This window comes from Abramis brama, assembly GCF_963993115.1.
Source record: "Abramis brama genome assembly, chromosome: 1".
NCBI classification, from domain to species: Eukaryota; Metazoa; Chordata; class Actinopteri; order Cypriniformes; family Leuciscidae; genus Abramis; species Abramis brama.
Window position 1 is genome coordinate 15,391,340 of NC_139963.1, and position 26,516 is coordinate 15,417,855.

The window sequence follows — 26,516 nt, forward strand, 5'->3', positions numbered from 1 at the left end:
ATGTTCAGGGCTCAGACTCTCTCTCCCAGTTTAAGTCTAGATTAAAGACACTTCTCTTTATCCAATCATTCACATAATGGACCTCATAACCTTATACTCCAGTTATATCAGATCAAATGCACATGATTATCTATTACTTGAAATATTATGAACAGCAGCTACGCTGATTATTTTACATTTGCTTTTCTGTGTTTACCTCGGGATCCTGAGTACGCCAGCTCCAGTTCCAGCCTCTTATGAAGATTTCAGATGATCCAACACTTGTGAAGAGAGGACGCCAACCCCTGCGAGGACATCAGATGATGCCAACTTTGAATCAACATACAAAACTGCTAAATTTTCTGTATATTGTAATCATTATGATCACAACTTGTAATAATTGCTTTAACTCTTTCCCTGCATTTGATGGAATTTTCCAGTTTTCCGTGTTTTCACTGTTATACGGTAGGGGGCGCTATCACATCTTCTGAAAGAGTACAGAATCTCCTGATCAAAACCTTTATTTACTGTCTATGATCAAAACACAGGCAAAACAAGAAGCAAAAACAAGTGATAAAAGCATTACTTATGCACGTTGTAGTCTTTGAAAACAAACACAATTTTCTAAGCTTTTGTTTAAAATGTTGTTGTTTTTATGAAACTTACAGACATTTAAGTGTGGATAAAAATAATAATGCCTAAAGCTAGAGAGGATCTGTTATTTATTTTGATATATTGTATGTTCAGATATTCATTCAACAAAATATTCTGCGGGCCATGAAAGTTTTGTGAAAATTAAAAAAAAAACAAAAAAAAACGCTGGCAGTTTTTTAAAGACAGGGAAAGGGTTAATGAGCTCATTGTTTCTGTCTAAATGAATACATGATGTTAGCTAGCATGATCTGTATTATCTTAGAACTGTACATTTTGACATTGACATTACTTTGACACAGTATATAGACACATGCATTCGTGAGTAGCCTAAATCTTCGCTCTGTCATTCATGAGCTCAGAACTCGTAATTATGATATTTTCAACTCCACTTGAAGGACACATACAGTAAACACAGTAAAGTGACTCTCCTTGATCAGGAATGAGGAATTAAACTACTTTACAGACACGCCTGTTTTACACACGTCACTCAAACACAGAACCAGTAAACTATTTCAACTCCTCAGTTCAGAGAAACAGAAACTGGAGTATTGTTGAGCTGTTGTGTGTTTGTGTCTCTCTGTATTCATGCAGTAAAATGGCAGAAGCCAGAATTTCTCAGGATGAGTTCATGTGTCCAGTGTGTCTGGATCTCCTGAAGGAACAAGTGGCTATTCCCTGTGGACACAGTTACTGTAAGATCTGTATTACAGACTGCTGGGATCAGGAGGATGAGAAGAGAGTCTACAGCTGCCCTCAGTGCAGACAGACCTTCAGTCCAAGACCTGCTTTAGGCAAAAACACCATTCTGGCTGAACTGGTGGAGAAACTGAAGAAGACTAAACTTCCTGCTGACTGTTACGCTGGAGCTGGAGACATGGAGTGTGACATCTGTACCGGAAGAAAATACAAAGCCGTCAAGTCCTGTCTGGTGTGTCAGGAATCTTACTGTCAAACTCATTTAGACCGTCATGAGGAATATCACTCTCGTAAACCACACAAAGTGATTGATGCCACTGGACGACTGCAGGATATGATCTGCCGTAAACATGATAAAGAGCTAGAAATGTTCTGTGTCACTGATCAAGAATGCATTTGTGTTCTGTGTAAAGAGTATGAACATAAAAACCACAACACTGTATCAACTGCAGCACAGAGGACAGAGACACAGGTATGAACTGAGAAGGATTGATCACGCAGAAATGAAAGTGTCTTCATTTACTCACTCATTTACTCATGTTGTCCCAAACCGGTTTGACTCACTTTCTTCTGTAGATTGTAAAAATGCTATTTTGAAGAATGTCTCTTCTATTTTACTCTATACATTGAAAGTCAATGGGGTACAAAAGTTTAAAGCTCCATAAAGGAGAAAAAACATAAAATTAATCTTAACCACTAGTGGTTTAAAAAAGAAGTGTGACTAATTGTATTAACGTGCACTTGTAGTGTACTTCAAATTAAAAGTATATTTAAAATAAAAACTGTACTTGCAGATAACATAATTTTAATAAAATGAAAGGCCATTTAAGTGCACTTAAAGAGAGTAAATTTTCAACTGTTTAACTTAATATAATTTGTAAAAATGTCAAATTAAAAGTTTTACTTTAAAGTGCATTTTAATAATATTTAATATTTCAATTTGACTCTTTTGTACGAAAGCCCTAAGAGGCCATGGATTATAATTTTTTTCTATGTTGTTTTCTCGTGATAACAATTTAATTTTCTCGTGATCTCGAGATAACAAAAGTTGTTTTCTCGTGATCACGACTTAATTTTCTCATGATCTCGAGATAACAAAAGTTGTTTTCTCGTGATCACGACTTGTTTTTTTCTGCGTAGTCGGCAAGAACAGTATAAGCACCAAAAGCAGAATAAAGCAGCATCATGGATGATCGCATTCGCTTTTACTTTGAATAACAGGCTCAAAATGAAATAGCCCTCTGTCAGTGATTGACGACTTCCACATTAGTGTCCGACACTTGAAAAGGAGGCTGTCAGGTCTGCAACTTTATTGTAGAAGACAATATAGCGACCCTGAACGTGTAGTCAGTTTCATTGCCAGCCAACTTCAGGGACCGGGACGTCTGCATGGCTACAGAATGATGTTTGAAAGATGCAGATTAAATGGTTTGCGGCTGACCCGAGAAATGGTCAGAGAGGTGTGACACAGAGAGGTGTGACACTGACACACCTCTCTCTCAACGCAGAGATAAAATCCATCTCTTCTGCGGGCTTTTATGAAGGCGATTTAAAAATTAAAGACGCCAGCTCACACATGGCTACACCATGATATACACAACATTCAGAGGAGCGAGATTTTATAGCGAATCGCGATACACGTGACGTCGTGAGAAAACGGTTTTATGTCGAGATCATACATTGAAAAAATTAAGTCGTGATCACGAGAAAACAAGATAGAAAATTATAACAATCCATGGCCTCTTAGGGCTTCCGTACTTTTGTCAGCTTTAAAGAAGTGCACTTATTTTGATGTACTGACTGACATACCAAAGTACTTGATTATAATTACAACTGTAGTGTGTTGTTCAATATATTTAAAGTTAATATTTTTTTTAATGTACAACATTATTACAGTATATTTTAGTCGATACAAATGACAGTACACTTTAACTATGTTTTAAAAACAATATAAGTTATTATGAAATTACATAAGAAGAAGTACTTAAAAATCACTGTTGAGTTCAGCTAATTGCTTTAAATATACATTTAAACTATAATACATTTTCATATAATGGCAATTAACATGCAACTACATGTCTGTGAACATTACATTCAGTTCACACTGAAGTATATTCTTTTAAAGTATATTATTTACATGCACTTTTTTAAAGGAATGCTACTTTTAAAATGACTTATTTTTTAAAGGACCAATTTTGATTCACAAATCAAATCATTGATCAGCTCATGTAGGCAGAGCCCAAATCGAAGATGATGACGTCAATAACATCAAACTTCACTGATGCTTGTGTGATGACTTCATGATGTTTAGTCATGTGACATGAAAGAACCAATGAGATTGTGTCGTCATATTTTATTTGGCCTCTGTAAACAGCTGAGACATTCTTCTAAATATCTTCTGTTGTGCCTTACAATAGACAGAAAGTCATACAGGTTTAGAACGACATGAGAGAGAGTAAATTATGACAGAATTATTCATATAAAACTGATGAAATACTGCTGACATTTCAGTTTCATATTCATTCATAATCTCATTTCAGGAAAGTATGAATCAGTGGTTTGAACCTACAGTATAAACTTGCCATGCTAGATCTTTAACCCTTATTGTGTGACAGTAGTTTTGTGTGTCATTTCCTGTCATTGGTTTGTCCTCCAGAAACAGCTGAAGGAGACGCAGATGAAGATCCGTCAGATAATCCAGCAGAGACAGAAAGATCTTCATCAGCTGAGAGAGGCTGTGGAGTCTCATAAGGTGAGTCTGGAGAAGAAGAGAAGTGTGAGACGTCTCAGTTTGGAATCACTGAACTCACTGTGTGATTGTGATGTGTGTGTGTAACAGCGCTCTGCACACACAGCAGTGGAGGACAGTGAGAAGATCTTCACTGAGATCATCCGCTCCATTGAGAGAAGCCGCTCTGAGGCGACACAGCGGATCAGAGATCAGGAAAAGACTGCAGTGAGTCGAGCTGAAGGACGACTGGAGCGACTGGAGCAGGAGATCAATGATCTGAGGAGGAGAGACGCTGAGCTGGAGCAGCTTTCACACACACACCATCACATCCAGTTCCTGCAGGTAACAGAGATCTAGAAGAACTGGATCATAGTGGACTTGAGCAAGAGACTCACAGAGAAACATTTCATGAGAGCAGAATGAGACTAACTTAAGCAGGGCAAAAAAACACTCTAAAGCTCAGCTATTTGCATTTAATAAAAACATCAAACTATTCCACATTCAACATGCAATCAAGTTTCTGAAAACATTACAGCCAATCTGCACTTATATATTTTTAAAGTATATTATTTCTGTTACAAGTACGGTACTTTCTTTTTCACAAGGAGTGTAAGTGTGAAATACTAGAGTTTGTAGCATTAAATGATGAATATGAGAAGAATGTGCTGATTGTGTGAAAGTGCTGGATTGAAGCGAGTCACTGAAGAGAAGTGAAGTCAACAAGAGCCGCTCAGATCTGATATAGTGCAGGTTATTGGCTGAAGTGTGGAGATGATGAGTTTTGATTTCTGTTTTCTGTAGAGTTTCCAGTCTCTCTCAGCACCTCCTGAATCTACAGACGAACCCGACGTTTCCTTCAGTTCTCTCTCCTCTTTTGATGGCGTGAGAGAATCTGTCCGTCAGCTGAGAGACAAACTGGAGGATTTCTGCAAAGAGGAGCTCAAGAAGATCTCAGATAGAGGTAAAGTCCTGCGCCTCGTTTATACAGACGTGTGGAGAACGATCCGAAATATGAACGTACAACAGTTTCTGAAATGTTCCTATGATTTATAAAACATGCGCACAAATAAAATCCCACTTTATAAATCACAGTTTATCTTTAATTCAAGTGCATCAACTCTACAGAACAGCCACAAACATCCCTTGATGGTTAAGAAGTAATAAATACTTTGAATTTAAATTGAAATCCATTGAAATTTAGGATTGAATCCGATACGTGTGTTTTATATATGAGGCATCTGGAGATTCTTCTGTTCTCAGAAATGAGTCCTGCATCATCTAATATCAGATTAGAATCGTCTTAGAAATGGATGTATTTTATCTTGTCATTTCTCTTCACACTGTTCATGTCTGTTTATTTCCACAGTCACATTCACCAACATGAATCCCAAGACCAGGAACGACTTCCTACAATGTAAGTCACTGAGAAACAAGCAGAAAAACTCACTGAATGTGTTCATGTTCTTCCTGTAGAAGGAGAAATAAACATGATAGAAGAGTTTTATAATTGATCATGTAAATGATGATTTGCACAGGATATCTGATCAGCTGCACTGAGACACTGATGATACATTGTTCAGATACATTAAAAGATCAGACAGATTCATAATTCCTGATTCTGATGTGTTTTCTCTCCATCAGATTCCCATCAGCTGACTCTGGATCTGAACACAGTGAATAAATACCTCAGTCTGTCTGAGAGGAACAGAGTGATTACTCACACTAACACACAACAGTCGTATCCTGATCATCCAGACAGATTTGATCAGTGGCATCAGGTGTTGTGTAGAGAGAGTGTGTGTGGACGCTGTTACTGGGAGATTGAGTGCAGTGGATGTGTGTATATATCAGTGTCATATAAGAGCATCAGCAGGAAGGGAGGGGGTAATAAGTGTGGATTTGGACGTAATGATCAGTCCTGGAGTTTGTTCTGCTCTTCCTCCAGTTACTCATTCTGGCACAATAACATAGAGACTGTTCTCCCTGTAAAGTCCATCAGCAGAAGAATAGGAGTGTATGTGGATCACAGTGCAGGAACTCTGTCCTTCTACAGCGTCTCTGACACAATGAGCCTCATCCACACAGTCCAGACCACATTCACTCAGACGCTCTATCCTGGGTTTTATGTTTGTTATAAATCATCAGTGAAACTGTGTTAATGTTTCAGAATAGACTGTAGAGAGATTTTACCCAGAATACTTTGAGCTGATAAATCAGTAACAGTGAGATGTTACAGAGACTCTTATTTTAATTTTCATTAATATAGCTGAACTTCTGCTGCTGAAATAACACATCAGAATAAATGTGTGCATTAGTTTTTTTCCAATTGATACTGACGTGGTACCGAAAAGGATCGATCCTCACATAAAAATATCGATCCAAATGTGTGTTTTTTTACCAGTAATTTTTTATTAATTTAGCACGCAATTCAGTGCGTAAAATAAGCTTCTAAGTGGAAAAATAAGCGAATGTTAGCGAATAATTGTTACAACTTTTTCTCCTAGTCATCTGGATACAAGATGAAACCAATCAATCACAGAGAGCGTTGGATGCTGGTGCTTCGCTGAGCTCACAGACCCTGTGCGTTTGGGAAACGAAGCCTTGCTTAGATGACAGAGAAACAATCCGGAGTTATTTCACAATAAACAAACCAAAAGTGTAACGGTTCAAAATGTTGACGTCAGTAAGATTTTTTTAATGAAATTAATATTTTTATTCAACAAGGATCGATGCATTAAATTGATCAAAAGTGACAGTCAAGGGTTTTACACTGTTAATCTAAATTGTTCTTTCAACTTTGTTCATAAAATAATTCAGCATAAAATGTATCATGGTTTCCACAAATATATGAAACTGTTTTCAACATTGATAATAAGAAATGTTTCCTGAGCAGCAAATCAGCATATTAAAATGAATTATCATCATGACTGGAGTAATGATGGCGAAAATTCAGCTTTGATCACATGAATAAATTACAGTTTACTATGGCATAGAAAACAGATAGCCTATGTTAAATTGTAATATTACAGTTTTTACTGTATTTTTGATCAAATAAATGCAGAAGAGAATTAAAAATCTTACAGACCCCAAACTTTTGAACAGTAGGCTAGTGCTATAATTAGGGTAGTTTTGTAAAAGTCACTGACTAATTACAGGCGAGTTGAGGGCACAAATCACAAAATATTTAGTAGTCATGAAAACGTATTCAGATTTAGCATATTAATGATGCATTCACCTCATAAATCATGACACACTGCTCTAGCACAGGAAAGTGCATACAAGTTCAAGTGCATGCTTTTAAAATGAAAAATTATTGGTATCGGTATCGATATCGATATCGGCGATACTGGCCCTGTATTTACTTGGTATCGGATCGATACCGAAATTTGCAGTATCGCTCATCACTAACAAGTTTATTTTGAGACATATACAAAGTGTTTTGTTGTTCTGAGTGAGTTTTGGAGGTGAGATTCACTGTTTGGCCAAGATTCATCTTGATAATGCAGAATGTGTGAAGAGTTTTGAAAATGTGGCTTCAGTTTTGAACAATGCTTGTTAGCAATTGAAAAAAACCCTCTAAATCCTCATGTAGTCAGTAAGAACAGTGTGTGTGTGTGTGTGTGTGTCTGTGTGTTAGTGTGTGTGAGTGTGTGTGTGAGAGAAAGAGAGAGAGAGAGAGAGAGAGAGAGTGTGTGTGTGTGTGTGTGTGTGTGTGTGTGTGTGTGTGTGTGTGTGTGTGTGAGTGTGTGTGTGTGTGTGTGTGTGTGTGTGTGTGTGTGTGTGTGTGTGTGTGTGTGTGTGTGTGTGTGTGTGTGTGTGAGAGAAAGAGAGAGAGAGTGTGTGTGTGTTGTTGTTTTGATGAAAATCACATTAATTTAGTTTTATTGTAGTGAAACATAAATACATAAATCGTTTTTATGGTAACACTTTAGAATACTGTTCCTCCATTAATGAATAACTAAACAGGAACAAATGAGTAATGCACTATTAACATTCTAGTAACTATTACTAACTAACAAGAAACTCAGATTTTCATACCTCCCAGATAATATATACAGGTTCATAATTAACATAAATAATGCAGAATTTATAATAAAATGTAACTGTAACCCACTAGTAATGACTTGTTAGTGTTACTACATCCTTCTAAAGGAACTAGTAATTATTTGGATCAGTATTGTAAAGTGAAAAGCTTGATAACTTCCTAATATTGACTGAAGTCACGATAAGCTTTTGAGATTTTTATAAGATATTATATAGTAATTCCTTCTGATGGATTTGGTAACACTTTAGTCATTACTAGTGTGTTTCCATGATCTTCACTTTAGAAAACTAATCCAAACAATTAGTAACTCATTTAGAAGGATGTATTAACACTTGATTCATTACCAATGGGTTACCATTATATTGTACATTATACATTATTAATAGTAATAATTAACCTGTATATAGTAGTCCTTAGTAGCGCTATTACTTCACTGATTCATGAAATAAGGGAAAAAAAGTCCCCCATCAAAATGTTGCAATTTGCCTCAAAAAACAATAAATTATTTAATTTAAAAAGGCTTTAAAAGTTGTATATGAAAGACTTGTGTATGTTTAGACCCTTAGTTTTGTATATATTTATATTATTTCATAGTAATTTAATAAAACACCGGCACGAAAGCCCATGCAAATGAACTCGTCCTCCGTAGAGGTCACAGTATCAAACTAAAAAATAAAATTAAAAAAAAGTGTTTTAAAATGCCCAGAATGCACAAATATAAATATGAGGTTAATTGGATGGCTTATTAAAATATCACAAAATACTTAAAGTGAACATTACATTATTTTATACATTAACAACAGCCTTTAAAAATCTGTCATCAATTCACGTCAACTCCGTCAGATATTTTTCAAATTCGAAATAAATCAGGCATATTTTGGTCATCTTTAACCCTGAGGACCCCCTTTGACTTCTCTCTGTTGATGGATGCAGCAGTCCAACACATGGTCCCGTAAGTTTTACTTTTTTTTTTTTTTTTATATTCAGCAAACAAGTGGAAATCCCTGTGGTCACAGCTTATATGTGTCAACACTATCTTCAAAGTAGGGATGATTTAAATCAAGAATTCTGAAATAAAAGTTGGTATTTTGGTTTAGTGGCAGCTGGCAACTGAGGAAAATCCAAATGGCTACCATTTACTAGACATGATTAAGTTGAAAAAACACGTTGTCAACTCTCTCAGATATTTTGTCTGACAGTGTTGACATGTAAGCTGACGGAGTGGAAGATGTCCTTTTGATACTGACGGGGACAGCTCTTCCCCTCTAAGCAAGCCGGACCAGGGAGCTCTTTGCCATATAGCCCCTGATGTTATGGACTTCATAGAGCGTAGGCATGTTCAACACCTCTTGTCCAATGCCCAAGTCCCGCAGGTTAGACAAACTATTATATAAATATCTAATGCTTGGCTCTACACTGAAGGCAGTAATGACAGATACAACTCTCTCTATATATTTACTTACTTGTTGAGAGAAATTGAAGCAAATCATAGAAATGACCTGCCTGAGGCCCTGTAGAGCAAAAGATGAATTACCTGTCTGAACCCCTGTGTTAAAGTAGAGCTGGAATTACAACAGACATTTCAGTCAATTTAGATTTACAGAAACACTGACATTATGAGTCTGATTGTTCACTTTTCATTTTTTCAGTGAGCCTTGGAAGGAGTCAGGAAATACATGAGGAGAATTCTGGATCCTGTTACACTTCAACATTTGTACACTATTAACACTATTACATAACTAATCTTAGTTAGTTCTCAGCCTAATGTGTCCTCTTGCAAATTAGTTGTTAGATTTACAGTTTAGTTCAAATATAGATGACCAATAGAGGACCTCCAGATACATTTGCCTTTTTCTTTTGATACCAGGAACATTTTGACATTGTCATGTGTGCCTTAAAGATCCTGTCACCAGGTACTCTTTGTTTGAAGTTTGATACTCTCTCCCTTTGCCATGTCAAAACTAGGTAAATATCTTTAATCAGTTTGATTCTCGATTAGTTTGTCAATTGTGTGTCAACACTGTTAGTTGTGTGCCAATACCGTAAGATGGAGGTTTTTCATTTTTATAAAAAAATCTATGTTTCTTTTGTTCAATTGAGTTCATTCATTAAAACACCAACTAATCTACATGCATCAGTGTCTTGTGTGCACAAAACCACTGATTGTATATATTAAAAATGAAAACATTTGTAAACGAAATGAAGGTAATTTAAAATGGCTAATTTCTAAAATAATGTAAAATAATATTAAAAGTGTATACAATGCAATTTATCAGTTAACCTTGCTAAAGCACACCATTTCTACACACTTAAAGACTTTACAGTGTTGTTGAACTGATCAAACACACACACACACACACACCAAAAACATATTTTAATGTGTCAGAGAGTTGACAAATGTCAAGTTACTAAGTGAGTAAATGTAATTTTTTATAAAAAGTGGTTAAATAAAAAACCTGTTCCTTTTCATGGTATGACAGATGAGACCCGTGTTTATGAAGATCTCCAATTCAAATTAATGTAGTATCGATTTTTTGTTTGTCACTTTTCAAAAGTACTTTTGTCCCTTATCTCAAGAATCAGTGACTTACTAATTCATTAATCAGAGTTTCTTGTTAGTTAATAGTGCATTACTCATTTGTTCCTGTGTAGTTATTCATTAATGAAGGAACAGTATTCTAAAGTGTTACCGTTTTTATACTATCAAAAGTACCTTTCAGTTGAAATGATCAAACACAGGGTTCATTACAAAATGAGTGTGGTTTTGAATAATGAAATAAAACAGTTGTGAACAATGTAGAAAATTACATTAGTAGTGGAGAAAATAGTGTTCAAAATGTGAGGAAAATTGTGATGCAGAAGATGAGGGATGTAATTCTCACAGCCGTCACCATGGTAACCCGGGACGGAACCACAATCGCCGTCCCCGCGCAACAGGGCCACACCGGGCGGCACGTCACCATGCTTACAGATGGCAAAGAGATGCATTTTTCCTTCCTTTCCAAGTACAGGGATGCAAACAGCGCGCTTTTCGGTGCCTCCCGCTTTTTTCACGTCAGTTTGGGTGACAAATTCATCTGAAGCCTATTTCATAGCTTAATGTGAGGGACAGAAGTCTATTTACATCATTAACCCTTGTGTTATGTTGCGGGTCAATTTGACCCATTTAGATTTTATAGTTGCTGGAAATACTGGTTAACCTATGTTTTTTTTCTTGATATTTTGTGACTTTTTCTCATTTATCATCATGAACATGCATGCAAAGTTTCAACATGCTGGTGTTTTTTGACATATACAAACAAAATTACTGTTCCTTTCGTGATGTTCGCGGGTCAATTTGACCCGCATATTTTAACGCTCTAAGGCAACTGTACGGACCCAAAATAATAACATGTCTTGGTTATACTTTGTTATTTTATTTTTTTACTACCTTATGAAGCTAAAAAATTAGGTTTTCCACACTTATTTCAATACAGAAAAATATTTTGTCGGCCACAGATGGTAAAAATTACCTATCATTTATTTTTTCAAGCTACCTGAAATAATATTAAATCTTTTTTTTTTTCTTGATATTTTGTGACTTTTTTGCATTTATCTTCATGAACATGCATGCAAAGTTTCAACATGCTGGTGTTTGTTTTTTTTGACATATACAAACAAAATTACTATTACGTTTGTGATGTTCGCAGGTCAATTTGACCCCCATAGGCTATTCAAAAGCAACTGTACAGACACAACATAAAAACATTTATTTTATGTATCAACTGGGCATCGACTCCAGTTCTAAAGTGTAAGTGTATCTAAAAGTGCTCTAACCCAAACCAAACACACTTGAAAAAGCTACATCATGGTGTTCAGAGTTAATTGCAAATTACAAATGAAAATCTTTGACAGACGCAGATAGTAAAATAAGCTCTCATTTATATATTCAAGATATCTGAAATATCTTGAGACTTCGACATAGACTGCAGGAAAAATGAGCTCAGATTAATTGATTAATTGTTCAGTTATGATGTTCTAAGCAAAAAAAAGAAAAAAAAGTAAAAAAAAAAAAAGTATATTCAAATATATATAAATATAATGTATATTCAAATTTTGTCAAAGCAAAACAGTTTTAAAAAATGGTTAAAAAACATTTTCATTAAATCATATCATCAGATATATATTGTTTGGAATATTTGACAAATGTTGATATTAAAAGTTTACAGTTTGTACCTGAATCTTTGTTGTTTTTCATAGTGTGATTTTTGAGGAATTGTATTGAATCCAATGCGGGTCAATTTGACCCGGACCATAAGGGGAGTGCACAGAATTCCAACATAACACAAGGGTTAAAGTATACGGAAACTCGTTTTCCCTCCTCTGCGGCTGTCAATCATTCTCCATTCAGTATTCAAACAGCGCGGGCGCCTCTTCCGGTTACAGCAACATACATGCACGGTAAAACTCTCCAATATGATATTCACATTATAATGCTTGATCTGTAGAGAAAAGGCTGTGGATTGGCATAAAATGACTTTATTTTGTTGGAGTTTGTTGCTGTTTTTAAACGACTCGCTACCGTGTGCCTGTTAGATCACAAATCACAAGGACTAAATCGGCATCAAACGCACAATAACTGGAATTTAAAACTGTGAAGAAACAAATGTTCAATAAACTGTTGTACAGATAGACACTAGGATTTGTGCGCTCGACATTTCTTCGCTTTGTGCCGTGAACTTTTAAATGCGCACTTGTGCAGCGCTGAACACTGTGACTCCATGTTGCTTTGAGCACATCATTCTGCACCCGCGATGCGCATACGCGCTTTGTGCGCTCTGTTTTGAAGCGTTTCATATTTTCATAGTTTTGCGCACTGAAATATTATTAAAAGCCTATATTTTTGTATACCTAGCCTGCACAATACATTTAAAATAAGCATAATTTAATTGTATGTTATTTCTGTATAGTGTAGTGTAGGCTATATAAATATACACACTTCTGAATTCTTGACATTCATATATAAATATAAAATTGTGAAATGTATGATTGCCTGATTGAATTTTATAAGAGTACTAATAGTAATTTGTTTTTATTAACATTTTAGATTTGATAAAATTACTGTGCAGATTTTTTCAAGAATTACTTTTTGCTGCTGATTTATACACTCACTAAGTTTAATAAAAATACATAATAATACATTTATGTAATATTTAAAGGTGTTAACTGTAATCTTACACTGCAAAATGATCACTTACAGAGGATTAAATTCATCACAATTATGTAAGTATCTGGATATTTTTATTGGGTGGGTGAGGGGGGGGGGGGGGGGGGGTCTCTCAGTATATTTTCCTGCTTTTTTGTCCTTAGCCAATCACATGCCTGCTTATTGCGAAGTATTGCCAGTTCTCTGCCTTACTAAGCATTCTACCATTCTCTATGATGACTACAGTTATGACCATTGTTTTGCCTTTTGACTCATGCTTTTGGATTGCTGTTTTTTGGATTTGTCTGCCATTGGATTGTTTTACCTGTGCTTCGACCAAGGCCTGTGACCTGACTACGAGTTGTGACTATTGTTTGGATTTTATGCTCAGATCCTTTAATAAAGACCCGCTTATGGATTCCACTCAGCCTACATCTTCCTTACACTGACAGACTATTCTTTAGGACACATTATAATATATACTATATCTGATTATCTGTAAGTGTGAACTTTTGAAATGTGGATGGATGGATGGATGAGGGAAAACAGTTTGAAGTTAGTTCAGAAAAGAATAGATGGATGTTCTGGGTGTTTGCTAAAGTGTTGCAAGATGGTTGCTAGGATATGCTGGGTGGTTGCTAGGCTCTTGTTAAGCAGTTGCCGGGGTGCTGCTACAGTATATGGTTGCTAGGGTGTTCTGGCTGACCTTCCATAACATTCATACAGGCATTTCCACTTCTGTTAATAAAAGAAACTCAAACATAATTTGCAAAACTGATCCAGTACTCATAGGCCGCTGTCGGTAGCCTAAAAGAGGCCTAGAAATAGGGTTTTGTTCCACCAAGTGGGGCACTACCTACTTTTTTTATATTTAACATCAGAAATATATAGAGATTCCTTAGGAAAAAGTTCTCCACACACAACCTTGCAGTTTTTGAGAAAAATGATGCTAAATTGCCCATTTTGAAAAAAAGGGAAAACATAGGGAATTTTGCACTTTCAAACCTGTTTATCATATAAACCCAAACATGCCGAATTACCACTTGAAGTACAAAATAAACCAGTTTGAAAGGTGTGATATACCTGAAGTTGCTATCTAGGGACAGTAAACATGATAAGATTATCAAGAAAACTTCTACTGTAGCATTAACATCCCAATTACTTCTCATTATGTTGTTCCAATTCAAAGGTAATATTTGAGGTAAAATCTGAATAACAAATAGAATTAAGCCAAAATATAATAACAGGGCTGCCAAATCTCACGCATTCACCGTGAGACTCACGCAATTGACACTTTTCACACGCTCTCACACCACACATCCATTTTCTCACGCACAGAAAAATCGCGAAGCAAAGAGGACATGGAGACCGACAGACTAGACAGAGCAGGTTAGTTATGATATGAAAAGAATCTCAGCTCTCAGATTCTGTCAATTTTATTACGAAATTCAAACAATAAATACCGTTTTGGCGTTTGTAATTGTGACGCGACAGATCCCTAGCGGCACGTGACCCGATCATCTCTACTAGCTAATAGTAGGCTAAATAAACACGAATGAACAATGTTGAAAGAAACAGTACAGCTTACCGAAACGTAGCCTATATTCTTCATACATAATATCGATCAATCAATCAAACAAAGGGGTCAATAAAACAGCTGGAGAACAATTATGTCACATAACATTTACCTCAGGAAAGCCATTTAATGACCATAATATAGGCACGTTAGTTGGCTAGAAAAAGAGCTATAGAGAGTATTTTGCTAAATATGTGTACTATATTACATATTTATTATATTTGTACTTAAAGTTGTTATTATAATAAAAAACGCATTATATTTAATTTGAGTTATTTTTAACCTTAAATAATACTACCAGCTGATAGGGCTGTTTAGCCTATGTTTTTTTTTTTCTTGAGAAAAATGAACGCCTATCTTGTGTAGGCCTACCTAATATTTATCCAAATGAGTCAATATTAAATCAAATCGCAAGAATTGAATTGAAATCGTGACATTTGTTTCAAGAAATTTGTTTAAAAAAAGCAACGTAGCTTTCCAGAAATTGTACCATATAAACATTGTAACATGTTGTCACTTGTAGGAGCCGTTTTGAGTTTAATCTAAATTGTTGTGCTATTGGAGCACTGGTATATTTTGTTTGATTTAGGGTCCCTTATTTTGTAGGGACTTTTAGTTTGACGGTCGGTGAGAATGTTTGAAGATAAAGATGGCCGCCTCTCACCTTTCTAAAACAAAAAAGAACAAGGAAGCTGTTGGAACGTATTAAGCATACAGTTCTTTACATCGCTACTGAATCTCTATTGAATCGCTACTGAATCTCTATTGAATCACTATTGAACACTATTTGGACATTATTCTTGATATTAAGTTGTGCCTTTCTTAACCACCATTTTTCAACCACTTACCAATCGTTTGTTGGATTACTGGAGTCCATGCTTTGTCTGCTACTACCAACCTACTTACCTGCCTGCTGCCTGCCTTGCACTGCTTACCTGCCTGCTGCCTGCTTTGCCCTGCTTACCGGCTTTGTTTTCCTATCTGCTGGAATCCCATCTCATCCACCTCAAAAAAGGTACAATTTAAGTTTTACTGTGTTGGATAGCTTGTCAAAGAAGCGAAGCAATACGTCCCAGCTAAGAGTGGTCCGCCACTATATTAAGTAAAGAACTGTATGCTTAATACGTTCCAACAGCTTCCTTGTTGTTAACAGATTTCTTTTGTGTATGCTGTCGGAACGTATTAACAGTATGCTTAATACGTTCCGACAGCTTCCTACCAGGCTGTTAACAGATTTCTTTTGCCCCATAGTGCGCAGAAGTATTTGTTGATGTTTCCCATTAGCATTCAAGTTCTTCCTAAGTTGTTCTGAGCAGTGGGTTGGTTTCAATGAAAACAGAGGCACTTGAATGTAGTGATAAACATTGTACACTTGCAATAATACCAGTTCAAGTCAAAATGAGTAATTCAAATCATGTAGTTCAGACATACGCTTTCCTTGACCCAGGGAGTTCCGCAACCTTTTGCACAGAACAACTTAGGAAGAACTTGAATGCTAATGGGAAACATCAACAAATACTTCTGCGCACTATGGGGCAAAAGAAATCTGTTAACAGCCTGGCAGTCAAGGGCCTGGAAGTGTGTAGCTTGGAAGGAAAGGAATTCATAAAATTACCTGAAGTTTACACTCAGCAGGAAATTCCAGTCAACAGGGAACATATCCCCAGACGAGAAGATATTCGAAAATGGCCTTATCTTCAAGATGTTGATATTCCCAACATTAATGCTGGGATTGACCTTCTGATTGGGATTAATGCACCCAAATTGATGGAACCTTGGAGAATTATCAATAGCCAGGGTAATGGACCCTTTGCTGTTAAAACACTGCTAGGTTGGGTGGTGAATGGACTTCTCCATAGTGAGGATGCATGCATCAACAAGCAAGGTCAGAAATATGTTCATGCACATCGGATTTCTGTTGATAACCTGAGTGAACTTTTGATTCAGCAATACAATCATGATTTCCCAGAAAAGAGTTTTGAAGAAAAGAAACAAATGTCGGTGGAAGACCACAAATTCATGCAGATAATGGACAGCTCTGTTGAAATAGTAGATGGACATTATCAATTGCCTTTGCCATTCAAGAAGGATAATCCTATGATGCCAAAAAAACGTCACATGGCAGAGCAACGAGCATTGTCTTTAAAAAGAAAGTTTCAAAGGAATAGTGACTTTCATAATGAGTATAAGGCATTTATGGAAAAGGTCCTATCATGCAGACATGCTGAACTTGTACCCCAAGACCAGTTGATGCAGGAAAATGGGAAAGTGTGGTATATTCCACACCATGGTGTGTTTCACCCAAAGAAGGGGAGCTTGCGTGTGGTATTTGACTGCTCTGCAGCTTATCAGGATGCCTCACTGAACACTGAACTCATTCAAGGTCCCAATCTTACAAACAGCTTAATTGGGGTCTTAGTCCGCTTTCGTCTTGACAGCATTGCTATCATGGCTGATGTGGAGAAAATGTACTATCAAGTAAAGGTCCCATCTCATCATGTGAACTTCTTGCGCTTCCTTTGGTGGCCAAATGGGGACGTCAGTCAGCCACTGAAAGAGTACAGGATGATTGTACATCTTTTTGGCGCAACATCATCAGCTAGCTGTGCAAGTTATGCTTTAAGAAGGACAGCTGAGGATAACAAGGGGTGCTTCTCAGCTGATGCAACTAGCACAGTCAAGAACAACTTCTATGTGGATGATTTGTTGAAGGCGGTGGACACAGAGGGCCATGCCATTGGACTTTGTAAAGAGCTGAAATTACTCTGTGCAACTGGAGGCTTTAACTTGACCAAATGGATTAGTAACAACAAAGCTGTATTGGCCTCCATTCCAGAGCCTGAGAGGGCCAAGGACATAACGAATCTTGACCTTGACATAGAAGATTTGCCAGTTGAAAGAGCTCTCGGTGTGCAATGGTGTGTTAAGGAAGACACTTTCACATTCCAGGTGACCATAAAGGAGCGTCCATGCACCAGACGTGGGATTCTGTCCATGGTCAGTTCTATATATGACCCACTTGGATTCCTTGCACCTCTCACCTTTCCGGCAAAACACATCTTGCAAGAGTTATGCAAGCAGAACATTGGATGGGATGAAGAATTGCCAGAGGTCCACGCTCAAGCATGGAACCAATGGTGGCAAGATCTTCCAAGAGTGAGGGAGTTCAAGGTCAACCGATGCCTTGTACCAAACAACTTTGGAGATGTCAAAACAGCACAGATGCATCACTTCTGTGATGCGAGTGACCTTGGGTATGGAACAGTTACCTATCTCAGGCTGTCTAGCAGCAACAAGGTTCATGTCACCTTTATAATGGGAAAGGCCCGAGTTGCTCCTTTAAAACTGATGACCACACCACGAATGGAGCTCACTGCTGCAGTTTTGGCCGTACGAATGGACAAGATGCTATCTGAGGAGTTGCATATGGAATTGGAAAAGTCTCTGTTTTGGACAGATAGCATGACTGTTCTAAGGTACATCCAGAATGAAAGCAGAAGATTCCTAACTTTTGTGGCAAACCGTGTTAATGTCATCAGAAGTGAGTCCGATGTCTCCCAATGGAAGTATATAGGCACAAAACTTAATCCCGCTGATTACGCCTCCCGGGGACTACATGTCAACACATTCTTGAAAAGAACAACATGGATCAGTGGCCCAGACTTTCTGAAGGAACCATCTCATTGCTGGCCAGAGCTTCCTTCTGAACCCATTCTCTCTCAAGATGACCCTGAATTAAGAAAAGGAGTTGTCACTGTCAATGTTGCTGTGAAGGAAAACTGTGACGCCACTACTTACCTCATGAATTATTTCTCAACTTGGATGAGGCTCAAGAAAGCTGTGGCATGGTTCCTGAGGTTCAAGTCTGTTCTGTTGAAATTATGTAAGAATGACAAGAAAGATCTAAACAGACATACCATGACCACAAGAAAAGGAAAACATGAAAAGACAGGTCCATATATACTATCAATCAGTGATCTAGAGGATGCTGAGGTCGCAATCTTGCAGTTTTGCCAAAGGCAGGGATTCCCACAAGAAATAGCCTGTTTGCAGAAAGGCATGCAAAATGTAAACAGAAACAGCTCCATCTACAGGTTGGATCCTCTTCTGGCCAATGGCATCTTAAGAGTTGGTGGACGTCTGAGTAAAATGGCAATGCCCACTGAGCAGAAACATCCTGCTATTCTCCCTAAGGACCATCACGTTTCCAAACTCTTACACATTCAGCACATCCATCAAGAAGTTGGACACAGTGGAAGAAATTTCATGCTCTCCAAACTCAGACAAAGATATTGGATTCCTTGCGCCAACACTCTGGCCAGAAAGGTAGTTTATGAATGCACCAGATGCAGAAGAGTCAAGTTGAGTGCAGGTGAACAGAAAATGGCAGACTTGCCAGTTGACAGGTTGACCCCTGGCCTTCCGCCCTTCACGCATGTAGGGGTTGATTATTTTGGGCCATTAGAGGTAAAACGAGGCCGCAGCATTGTAAAACGGTACGGCGTGATTTTCACATGTCTTACCAGCCGTGCTATACACTTGGAGGTTGCACATTCACTTGATACTGACTCTTGCATTCATGCATTCAGACGTTTCATTGCCAGAAGAGGACCAGTGTCTGAGTTGCGGTCAGATAATGGAACAAACTTTGTTGCAACTGAAAAGGAACTAAAAGAGTCCTTGAAATCTTGGAACATGCAACAAATTGAAAAAAGTCTGCTCCAAAAGGGAGTGAAATGGACATTTAACCCTCCCCACGGTGCCCATTATGGAGGGATATGGGAGAGGTTGATTCGCATGATCAAAACGACGTTACGGTCAGTCACCAGCCAGCAGTATCTGGATGATGAAGGCCTTCAGACAGTAATGTGTGAATGAACTTGCGCACGTGCACACACTGTCATACAGATACATACACTGAATCGCTGCACTCATTTATTCTTGTAAATAATGCATAATGAGTTTAAGGGAATAATATATGGCTCCTTGGAAAATTACATTTAGTTAGTTATAGCTTGCTTCCTGCAATAGCTATAAGGGGCCGGATATGTAGGAGCCGTTTTGAGTTTAATCTAAATTGTTGTGCTATTGGAGCACTGGTATATTTTGTTTGATTTAGGGTCCCTTATTTTGTAGGGACTTTTAGTTTGACGGTCGGTGAGAATGTTTGAAGATAAAGATGGCCGCCTCTCACCTTTCTAAAACAAAAAAGAACAAGGAAGCTGTTGGAACGTATTAAGCATACAGTTCTTTACATCGCTACTGAATCTCTATTGAATCGCTACTGAATCTCTATTGAATCACTATTGAACACTATTTGGACATTATTCTTGATATTAAGTTGTGCCTTTCTTAACCACCATTTTTCAACCACTTACCAATCGTTTGTTGGATTACTGGAGTCCATGCTTTGTCTGCTACTACCAACCTACTTACCTGCCTGCCTTGCACTGCTTACCTGCCTGCTGCCTGCTTTGCCCTGCTTACCTGCTTTGTTTTCCTATCTGCTGGAATCCCATCTCATCCACCTCAAAAAAGGTACAATTTAAGTTTCACTGTGTTGGATAGCTTGTCAAAGAAGCGAAGCAATACGTCCCAGCTAAGAGTGGTCCGCCACTATATCACTAAACCTAATAAAATTCAGTTTAGTTACTAAAATGTTTTGACATTTTTACCCCCCAAATTTCACTCCAAGTTAAACTCAAAAGTATAAAAAAAAAAAGCACTTTTAAAAATAACACATTTAATGGTGAATTGGTCATTTGCATACACGAGCAGTAACTGCACTACATGTACATATTCACAGGAATGATTATTGTAAACAAGATTTAATTTTGATTTATTTATATTAAATATATGTCCTATATTAATTTTATTATCATATACACATAACTAAATATCAAGATCACTGTCCTCACTATCAGATTCACACACACACACACACACACACTAACCCGACCCCTAAACCTACCCATCTCTCTCTCTCACACACAGACACACACACACACACACACACACACACTAACCCGACCCCTAAACCTACCCATCTCTCTCTCTCTCTCTCTCTCTCTCTCTCTCTCTCTCTCTCTCACACACACACACACACACACACACACACACACACACACACACACACACACACACACTAGCCCGACCCCTAAACCTACCCATCTCTCTCTCACACACACAGACACACACAGTCCGCCTCAAACTTCCTCCGGCGTACAGGAGAATTCAGGAGGACGTAAGCAGCGCATCTTCATCTGATAGCGGCGATCAAGCTCGATTAACACCCGTAAAGTGTATTCTTCATGTCGGAAAAGATGGTGGGAAAGGTCCGCAGCCCTTTACTGACGTCCGATGGAAAAAAAATCAAGCAATGTGCGTAGGAATGGCTCAAAACGTCGGACACTACGGAGCTAGCTATTGCTAATAAACATGTTGCCCTCCTGGACAAACCGGTCTCTGATGTCCCAACAACTACGGGTTTCACCCGGCCTGCTATCGGCGTTTTATAGACAAAAAACGCTTGACTTGTGTGTATGTGTGTGATGGGTAGGTTTAGGGGTCGGGTTCGTGTGTGTGTGTGTGTGTGAGAGAGAGAGATGGGTAGGTTTAGGGGTCGGGTTAGTGTGTGTGTGTGAGTGAGAGTGAGAGAGAGAGATGGGTAGGTTTAGGGGTCGGGTTAGTGTGTGTGTGTGTGTGTGTGTGTGAGAGAGAGAGAGAGAGAGAGAGAGAGATGGGTAGGTTTAGGGGTCGGGTTAGTGTGTGTGTGTGTGTGTGTGTGAGAGAGATGGGTAGGTTTAGGGGTCGGGTTAGTGTGTGTGTGTGTGTGTGTGTGTGTGTGTGTGTGTGTGTGTGTGTGTGTGAGAGAGAGATGGGTAGGTTTAGGGGTCGGGCTAGTGTGTGTGTGTGTGTGTGTGTGTGTGTGTGTGTGAGAGAGAGAGAGAGAGAGAGAGAGAGAGAGAGATGGGTAGGTTTAGGGGTCGGGTTAGTGTGTGTGTGTCACCGGACTAATGATCTTGGTGACAGTGAACGGGCCGATGAATTTGGGAGCTAGCTTATTAGACACGGAGCGGAGCGGAATGTTCTTGGTAGAAAGCCACACTTTTTGACCGACGACGTATACAGGAGGCTTTGACCGGTGGCGATCGGCCTTAGCCTTAGTGCGCGCCCCCACCTGGAGCAGAGTCTCACGGGCTCTGGTCCATGTGCGGTGACACCTCTGGACGAAGGCGTGAGCGGAGGGGACCGCGACTTCGGAATCCAGACTCGAAAAAATTGGTGGCTGGTACCCTAGACTACACTCAAACGGAGAGAGGCCCGTGGATGACACTGGTAACGAGTTATGTGCGTACTCAACCATAGAAAGTTGTTGGCTCCAGGATGAAGGATTCTTGGATACCAAACATTGCAACACTCTCTCCAAATCTTGGTTGGCTCGCTCGGTCTGACCATTGCTCTGGGGATGGTAACCCGAAGACAGACTGACTGTAGCCCCTAGTAATTTACAGAACTCTTTCCAAAATTTGGACACAAATTGGGACCCCCTGTCGGAGACCACGTCCATCGGGAGGCCATGTAAACGAAAGACGTGGTCTACAACAGTCACCGCTGTCTCCTTGGCTGAAGGTAATTTGGGCAAGGGAATAAAATGTGCCGCCTTCGAGAACCGGTCCACTACGGTTAAAACAACCGTCATGCCATTAGAGGGCGGTGACAAAATCTAGCGCTATGTGGGACCAGGGTCTCGAAGGGACAGACAGTGGATGGAGTAACCCATCAGGAGGTCGGTTAGACGTCTTACCAATGGCACAAACTGAGCAAGCCAAAACAAAACTGCGAATGTCGCAAGCCATTAATGGCCACCAGAATCGTTGCTTTACTAAACAGCTAGTCCGGTTTACTCCTGGATGACAAGCAATGTTGGAGCAATGACCCCATCGAATAACTTCGGACCGTAACTCCTCCAGCACAAACAATCGACCCGGTGGGCAACCGGGCGGAGGCGTTAGCCCTTCTAAGGCCGACTTGACCTTCGACTCAACCTCCCATGTGAGTGTGGAGATAACTATCTTCTCGGGCAAAATGCACTCGGGAGTAACCGGGCGTTCGGATGGATCAAAAATGCGAGATAAGGAATCGGGTTTGATGTTTTTGGACCCGGGGCGGTACGATATAGAAAAGTCAAAACATCCAAAAAAAAGTGCCCATCGAGCCTGCCTGGAGTTGAGTCTCTTAGCAGATCTAATATATTCAAGGTTCTTATGATCAGTCCAAACGATAAAAGGTACCCCCGACCCTTCTAACCAATGACGCCTTTCCTCCAACGCTAACTTGACGGCCAACAACTCTCTGTTACCAATGTCATAATTACGTTTGGCAGGTGATAAACGATGGGACAAAAACGCGCAAGGGTGCATCTTGTCGTTTGAGGAAGAACGTTGGGATAGAACTGCACCTACCCCCACCTCTGACGCATCGACCTCCACCACGAACTGACGTGAGGAATCAGGGGCGACTAAGATGGGAGCCGAAATGGGAGCCATTCGGCGGCTAAGGTTCGGAAGTCAATAGAGTAATCAGAAACCGAGCTATCACCTTGACGGAGATCGGCAAGTTGACGCGCTGCCTCTCTTCCCGCCACTGCCCGGTCGAAGACCCGTCTCATCTCCTCCAAGAGTGCCTGGAACGAGGAACAGCAGAGATGTTGGTTTTCCCACACCGCCGTTCCCCACAGAGCCGCCCATCCCGAGAGTAGCGTCAAGACGAAGGCTACCTTTGATTCCTCCGTATTGAAAGTCTGAGGTTGCAAAGCAAAGAACATGGAACATTTTGTCAGAAAAGCTCTACAGTAATTGGGCTCACCAGAGTATAACTCAGGGGTAGGCAGTCGAGGTTCGGGCTGGCGGCTGGCTGCTGGCTGCTGGTGGAGTGGGGGGAATCGGCGGTGGGCTGGGCGCAGTGGGACGAGCGAGTTGTTGAATCTGTTGGGTCAGCTCGGACACCTGTGCTACCAAGGTCTGTACTGCTCGCCCTGGGACAGCCAGATTCTCCTCCTGTTGGTCCATTCTTGAAATGCTGCGTGACAAAAACTCATTGAGATCAGGTGCAGGTCTACTTGCTGAATCCATTCTAGGTCAGAGCGTTCTGTGATGAAATGATGAAGAGATTCAATTGCAAGTGTAAACAGATATTTATTAAGAAGAGCTGGTCAGAGATGGTGTGAGTGATGAATGATATAATGTCCAGAGATAACACTTGGCAGCACAGGGACGCTGGGGACAGCCCAGAACTCCGGTGGTGAAAGATGGTGATGAAGATGCCGAACACAAACCGGAAACCAGGAAATGGCGCGGGTGATCAGAGTGCAGGACGAGGACGACGATGATGACGAACACACAGGCTCAGACGAAGGCAGGAACACACGGGAAACAGGCAGGATAACACGGATTGTCGAGTTCACGCACATAGGTTTAGTTACCTATGATCACGCGCGTGAACTCGACAATCGACTACTTTGGACTTCGACCGAAAACAGGATGTAAATACAGGTATGTGCGCTGGCTGAAATAACATAATTTTTATTCATATCTTTCACATCTACTGCAGTCAGATTCACCCGTGTTCACTCTGAAGGAATCACTCACATTGGCTGTGCACTTGTAATGACACATCAAGGATGTTAAGAGGCTAAAAGCAGGTTTAAAACTTGCCCCATTTAAGTCAACAGGGTGCAAATTTTAAAAAGAGGATAACACGATGTAGGCAACACCGATTTTTGTCGTTGTTCTCTGTATTGACAGCACTCCAAATTTACAAAAAAATGAGCTCAATGTTAAAATTGACCGGAGTTCTCCTTTAACAAATTCACAAGATTTTGTTGCTCTTCATACGATTGTACAATGTCCTACCAGCCTGTCAACTTGTGTATTTTCATACCTCCGCGCACCTGCTAACGCAAACATCAGCCACCTTTTACAGTTCCTACTGAACCAAAACAGCAAGATTATTCTGCGTTCACGCCATAACTACTGTAATTTTGAAGAGATGGAAACCTGTGACGTTATACTCAGAGTGGTTCGTTTCAATGGCAAGACTATCAATGGCAAAATGAATCTGCAGCAGTCAAGTGGTACAGGTCAGAGCTCTTTAAGTTATGTTCATTATTAATGTGATGTTATGTGCTTTGAGACATCAGGTAGTTTAACACCGTCTCTCATCTCGTGACGCTTTGCAGACTCTGCTGTGTGAGTTCATGTGTTTTGAAGGAGACGTGGCTTTGGAGACGCTCTGAAGGGAGTATGGGATCTTATGCTTTCAAAGCTATACTTGCTATTGCTAGCTCTCTGAAAATTACCTACACTAATAATAATTGCCTTGTCAAAAGCATGGACACGTAATTTGTTTTGAGATTTCTCCTGAACAAATAGAGAGTCTCCGCCACGGGGTTGAGCGACAGTTTGAATTGAAGTCTGTGTGAAGTGCAGGAGCGCCAAGAAAACACTGTTGCCCTTCACCACTGATAACAGCGGCAACAAACACTCAGCATGATTTAAAAACATTGGCCGGTCCAAGGGTTGGGCTAGAGGTGCACTGGCCCCAACTGAAACCTGATTGGCCCCTGAAGTGCCCCTGCCCTGTCACTCATGATCGCTGATCTACATCAATTCAACCCGTGTAAAGAGCGCTCATTCAAGGACGTGCATTTATTGCACAGACGGAGTAAGAGCATTTAACGTAAGGGTCTAAAATGAATGTGCAGTTCAGTTGAATGATAAAGTTTGCGCTCTTTAAATTAATGCTGTTGAACCTATAAACCTTCTCCATGTCCGTGCCGCCACCATATTGCCCGACTGGAAGAAGCTGCCATTTCTGTTGCACATGAGCAACATCAATCATCAAATGAAATGAAAGTAAAACAAAACTGCGCTTGTTAAAATTACAAATGACTTGCTTCTAGCTTTTGACCTGCTCCTCAATACTAGTTTTACTGATGTTAGTGCTGTCTCCACTGTTATGCTGATGATAATTAGTTACATTTCATCATCTAGACCAGGCGAAATCTCTATAAATGATCCAAGTTGAGATCTGTGTTAAAGATATAAAATATTTAGAATTTATTATTCTACTAAATTTGAGTGAGACTGAGGTACTGTCAGAAACTGCTCTGAGACGTGAAGGTAAAGGATCCAAATGCAGTTTATTAAACAGAGTGTAGCCAAAGACGTAATCCAAATCTAGGCAAGGGTCATACACAGGCCATACAAACAAATCCAGAGGGTGAGACAGGAACGTGAAAACCAGGGCACAGGAAAATATCAAAAACAAGGGAAAAACAAGGGAAAAAACGCTCAGAATTGCAGATGAAACAAATAACAAGACTTCACAGATAATGAATGAGTGTACATGGTTTAAACAGGCTGAGAATAACAAGGTAATGAGACACAGGTGGATGCAATCAGGGATGATGAGTCTGGGCAGTGAGTTATGGGAAATCACAGTTGTGAGGGAATCACGATAGTCTGATGTGGAGTGCCCTCTGGTGGCTCTCAAGGGCAATCCAGCTGATGACCGTTACAGGTATTACTTGTTGGACCAAAAACTTGTACACAGAATATCTTAGAATACAATTTGCATCTAGAAGGAT

General features: G+C 39.4%; 2 protein-coding genes across 2 annotated transcripts in view; both read left to right on the forward strand.

Moving 5' to 3' along the window:
- Nucleotides 1-26,516, forward strand: part of LOC311086663 (tripartite motif-containing protein 16-like) — a 121,505-nt gene that overhangs the window by 76,655 nt on the left and 18,334 nt on the right. The gene's annotated exons all lie outside the window — the stretch shown is intronic.
- Nucleotides 1,172-6,815, forward strand: LOC311086761 (tripartite motif-containing protein 16-like protein). Its single transcript, XM_084119813.1, has 6 exons — nt 1,172-1,801; nt 3,986-4,081; nt 4,169-4,402; nt 4,862-5,021; nt 5,427-5,474; nt 5,702-6,815. The coding sequence occupies exons 1-6, from the start codon at nt 1,229-1,231 to the stop codon at nt 6,217-6,219; spliced, it is 1,629 nt and encodes a 542-aa protein (XP_083975939.1). The 5' UTR covers nt 1,172-1,228; the 3' UTR covers nt 6,220-6,815.